This window comes from Corapipo altera, unplaced genomic scaffold (genome assembly GCF_003945725.1).
Source record: "Corapipo altera isolate COAL_440 unplaced genomic scaffold, ASM394572v1 60039, whole genome shotgun sequence".
NCBI classification, from domain to species: domain Eukaryota; kingdom Metazoa; phylum Chordata; class Aves; order Passeriformes; family Pipridae; genus Corapipo; species Corapipo altera.
The window spans coordinates 1326-6596 of record NW_020886360.1 but is presented as its reverse complement, the minus strand read 5'-3'; the positions used below and the strand labels follow the sequence as shown (position 1 = coordinate 6596).

At 52.8% G+C, this 5271-nt stretch overlaps 1 protein-coding gene across 1 annotated transcript; it reads right to left on the bottom strand.

Moving 5' to 3' along the window:
• Positions 1–197: 197 nt before the first annotated feature.
• On the bottom strand, positions 198–4524 carry ZC3H8 (zinc finger CCCH-type containing 8; the record flags this gene model as incomplete). Its single annotated transcript, XM_027632309.1, has 4 exons — positions 4405–4524; positions 2899–3012; positions 1951–2062; positions 198–404 (listed from the first exon to the last, which is right to left on the bottom strand). Coding segments are annotated over exons 1-4 (439 nt in total), but the record flags the coding sequence as incomplete, so codon positions are not given.
• Between the last annotated feature and the right edge of the window lie 747 nt (positions 4525–5271).

Genomic DNA, 5271 nt, shown 5'->3' with positions numbered 1-5271 from the left:
GTCCCAGGTGTGTTTTGTGGTCCCCAGGTGTGTTTTTGGGGTCCCAGGTGTGTTTTTGGGGTCCCAGGTGTGCTTTGGGGGTCCCCAGGTGTGATTTGGGGGTGTCCATGTGGGATTTTGGGGGTGCCCAGGTGTGTTTTTGGGGTCCCAGGTGTGCTGCGTGGTCCCCAGGTGTGTTTTTGGGGTCCCAGGTGTGCTTTGGGGGTCCCCAGTTGTGTTTTTGGGGTGTCCATGTGGGATTTTGGGGGTGCCCAGGTGTGTTTTTGGGGTCCCAGGTGTGCTGCGTGCAGGTACCTTGTCGAGCAGGTCGCGGGTGTCGTCGCTGAGGGGGGCGTGGGAGAACATGCAGTCGTCGCCGTTGATGCAGAGCCCGGTGGTGTGGAAGAGCTTGCACGGGAAATCCCGTGGCACAGTCAAGGGAAAACGGGAACGGCGGCACCGGGAACGCCCCGAGCCCAGCGGGAGCCCACCCGGCCACCCCGGGGAAAAGGGACCACCCACGATCAGGTTACGGACATTTCAGCACAATTTTAGGCTGATTTTAGACCAAATTTAGGCTGATTTCAGGGTAATTTTAGGCTCATTTAAGGCCAAATTTAGGCTGATTTTAGGCCAAATTTAGGCTGATTTTAGGCCAATTTTAGGCTGATTTTAGGCTGATTTTAGGCTGATTTTAGGCCAATTTTAGGTTGATTTTAGGCTGATTTTAGGCCAATTTTAGGCTGATTTTAGGCTGATTTTAGGCCAATTTTAGGTTGATTTTAGGCCAAATTTAGACTGATTTTAGGCCAATTTTAGGCTCATTTAAGACCAAATTTAGGTTGATTTTAGGCCAAATTTAGGCTGATTTTAGGGCAAATTTAGGCTCAGTTTAGGCCAATTTTAGGCTACTTTTAGCCCAATTTTAGGCTGATTTTAGGCCAATTTTAGGCTGATTTTAGCCCAATTTTAGGCTGATTTTAGGCCAATTTTAGGTTCATTTTAGGCCAATTTTAGGCTGATTTTAGACCAATTTTAGGCTGATTTTAGGCCAAATTTAGGCTGACTTTAGGCCAATTTTAGGCTCATTTTAGGCTAAATTTAGGCTGATTTCAGAGTAATTTTAGGTTCATTTTAGTCTAATTTTAGGCTGATTTTAGGCTGATTTTAGGCCAATTTTAGGTTGATTTTAGGCTGATTTTAGGGCAAATTTAGGCTAATTTTAGGCCAATTTCAGGTTGATTTTAGACCATTTCAGGCTGGTTTCAGAGTAATTTTAGGTTCATTCTAGCCTAATTTTAGGTTGATTTTAGGCTGATTTTAGGCCAATTTTCGGCTGATTTTAGGCCAAATTTAGGCTGATTTTAGACCAATTTTAGGCTCATTTAAGGTCAAATTTAGGCTGATTTTAGGCCAAATTTAGGCTGATTTCAGGTCAATTTTAGGCTGATTTCAGAATAATTTTAGGTTCATTCTAGCCTAATTTTAGGTTGATTTTAGGCTGATTTTAGGGCAAATTTAGGCTGATTTTAGGCCAATTTCAGGCTGATTTTAGACCAATTTCAGGTTGGTTTCAGAGTAATTTTAGGTTGATTCTAGCCTAACTTAGGCTGATTTTAGACCAATTTTAGACTGATTTTAGATCAACTTTAGATTAATTTTAGGCCAATTTTAGGCTGATTTTAGCCAAATTTTAGAATAATTTTAGCTCAGTTTTAGGCTGATCTTAGGCCAATTTTAGACCAATTTTAGGCTCATTTTAGGCTAAATTTAGGCTGATTTTAGACCAATTTTAGGCTGATTTTAGACGAATTTTAGCCAAGTTTGGGCCAATTTCAGGCTGAATTTGGGCCAATTTCAAGCCAATTTTAGGTCAATTTTTAGCCAGTTTTTGCCTGATTTTTGGCTGATTTCAGGCTGATTTCTGGCCCGTTCTGGGGGTGTTTTTGGGGGGTTTTTGGCCAAGGATATCGTGCATGTAGGGGCAGCTCTCGGCGCGGGCGCAGTACCCGGTGATGTAGAACTTGCACAGCTCCCGCTTCTTGGGCAGCTCGATGTCGTGGCTGAAGTTACAGTGGTCACCCTGGGATGGGGGGGGACACAGGTGGGACAGGTGGGACACAGGTGGGACAGGTGGGATCCCAGAATTCCCCCCCTGCAATTCCCAACCCGCCCGGAATCCCTTGAACAAGTTGGGGTTGGAGGTGCCGGGGTCACCCTGGGACAGGTGGGATACAGGGGGAACACAGGACACAGGTGGGACACAGGTGGGACAGGTGGGACACAGGACACAGGTGGGACACAGGTGGGACACAGGACACAGGGGGGACAGGTGGGACACAGGTGGGACACAGGTGGGATCCCAGAATTCCCACCCTGCAATTCCCAACCCGCCCGGAATCCCTTGAACAAGTCGGGGTTGGAGGTGCCGGGGTCACCCTGGGACAGGTGGGATACAGGTGGGGACAGGTGGGACACAGGACACAGGTGAGGACAGGTGAGATACAGGACACAGGTGGGACACAGGTGGGATCCCAGAATTCCCACCCCACCATTTCCAAACTCCCCCTGGAATCCCAGGTGTGCCTCCCAAGGGATCCCGGGGCCCATTCCCAAGGGATCCCCAGAGCCATTCCCAAGGCATTCCCGGCCACATTCCCGAGGTATTCCCAGGTCCATTCCCAAGGGATCCCCAGACCCATTCCCAGGCCCATTTCCAGACTCATTCCCAAGGGATCCCCAGCCCCATCCCAGGCCCATTCCCAGGTCCATTCCCGAGGGATCCCCAGCCCCATTCCCAGCCCCATTCCCAAGGGATCCCCAGCCCCATCCCAGCCTCATTCCCAGGTCCATTCCCGGCCCCATTCCCATCCCATTCCCGTGGCATTCCCAAGGGATCCCATTCCCGCTGCTCCTCACCCACGTGCACCGTCCCTCCACGAAGTACTTGCAGATGACCTTCCCCTTCTTGTCCTGGGGCAGGTGGGACTTGTCGTGGTCGTTCCGTCGGTAATTCCCACAATTCCCACCCTCCTGCAGCGGGAGAATCCCGAGGGAACCCCCGTCAGCATTCCAGGAGAAACCCCGGAATGAAACACGGGAGAAAAGGGGAAAATCCGCCACGTCCGAGGGATTTGGGGGGAACAAGGAGGGGTTTGGGGAGTGCTCAGCTCAGAATTCCAAAGGTTGGAGGGGAAAAGAGGGAAAGAGGGATGTGGGGAGTCTGAAATTCTGGGATTTGGAGGGGAAAACTGGGATTTGGGGTGGGCTGAGCTCCAAAATTCTGGGATTTGGGAGGAAGGAGGAGGGTTGGGGAGAGGAAAGGGGGATTTGGGGTGGGCTGAGCCCAGAATTCCAAGATTTGGGGGGGAAAGAGGGGGAAAAAAGGAGGGAAGAGGAACATCTGAGCCCAAATCCCAGGATTTGGGGGGGAAAAAAGGGGATTTGAGGGAGAAATAGAGGGAAAGAGGGATGTGCTGAGCCCAAATCCTGGGATTTGGGGAGAAAAAAGGGGATTTGGGGTGTTCTGAGCCCCAAAATCCCGAGATTTGGGGTGAAAAAGCAGGAAAACACCTCCCATCCCAGTGGGAATGGGGACAATTCTTTGGGATCTCAGAGGAAACCCCAAGATCGGGAGTGGGAAAAGGGGAAGGAAAATCCCAATCCCACTGGGAAAAGGGGATTCCAGGAGGTTTTCCTGTTGCCCAGGGTGGGATTCCCGGGAATCCTGTCGGGAAAAGGGGAGGGAAAATCTGGATCCCAGTGGGAAAAGGGGACTCTGGGAGGGTTTTCCTGGTGCCCAGGGCAAGATTCCTGGGAATTCTGTTGGGACAAGGGGAGGGAAAATCCAGATCCCAGAAGGAAAAGGGGACTCTGGGAGGATTTTCCCATTGCTCAGGGAGCGATTCCCGGGAATTCTGTCAGGAAAAGGGGAGGGGAAAATCCCAATCCCAGTGGGAAAGGGGAATTCTGGGAGGGTTTTCCTGCTGCCCAGGTCGGGATTCCCAGGAATTCTATTGGGAAAAGGGAAGGGAAAATCTGGATCCCAGTGGGAAAATGGGATTCCAGGAGGGTTTTCCCGCTGCCCAGGTCGGGATTCCCGGGAATTCCGTCAGGAAAAGGGGAGGAAAAATCCTAATCCCAGTGGGAAAAGGGAATTCTGGGAGTGTTTTCCTGGTGCCCAGGGTGGGATTCCTGGGAATTCTGTCAGGAAAAGGGGAGGGAAAATCTGGATCCCAGTGGGAAAAGGGGACTCCAGGAGGGTTTTCCTGGTGCCCAGAGTAGGATTCCCGGGAATTCTATTGGGAAAAGGGGAGGGGAAAATCCCAATCCCGGCAGGAAAAGGGGATTCCAGGAGTGTTTTCCCGCTGCCCAGGTGGGGATTCCCGGGAATTGCTCTGGGAATTCCGTGGGCTGAGCCCTCACCGCCATGTCCTCGTCGTAGTAGTCGTCGTCGTCGTTGATCCCGGGTTTCCCGATCCCGCTCCGGCCTCTCCCGCGGCCCCTTCCCGGCCCCTTGGGGCCTCTCCCGCGGGGACCCCGCCCCCGGCCACGGGGCAGCCCTGCGGCAAACTGGGAGTCACTGGGGGGCACTGGGAGGGACTGGGGGGGACTGGGAGCCACTGGGAGGGACTGGGAGTCACTGGAATCAAACTGGGGGGACTGGGGGGGACTAGGAGGGACTGGGAGGGACTGGGGGGGGATTGGGAGGGACTGGGAGGGACTGGGAGGGACTAGGATCACACTGGGAGGCACTGGGGGGCACTGGGAGGGACTGGGATCACACTGAGAGTGACTGGGATCACACTAGGGGTAACTGGGAGCACACTGGGGGTAACTGGGAGCACACTGGGGGTAATTGGGAGCACAGTGGGTGTAACTGGTGTGTACTGGGAGCACAGTGGGGGTAACTGGTGTGTACTGGGATCACACTGGGAGTAACTGGTGTGTACTGGGAGCACCCTGGGAGTAACTGGGGTGTACTGGGAGCACCCTGGGAGTAACTGGGGTGTACCGGGATCACACTGGGTTTAACTGGTGTGTACTGGGAGCACACTGGGGGTAACTGGTGTGTACTGGGATCACACTGGGTTTAACTGGTGTGTACTGGGAGCACAGTGGGGGTAACTGGGATCACATTGGGGGTAACTGTGATCACACTGGGGGTAACTGGGAGCCCACTGGGTTTAACTGGTGTGTACTGGGAGCCCACTGGGTTTAACTGGTGTGTACTGGGCCGGGCCCTGCCGGGCTCACCTCGGCCCCGCTCTTTGCTCCGTCGGTACTGGGACA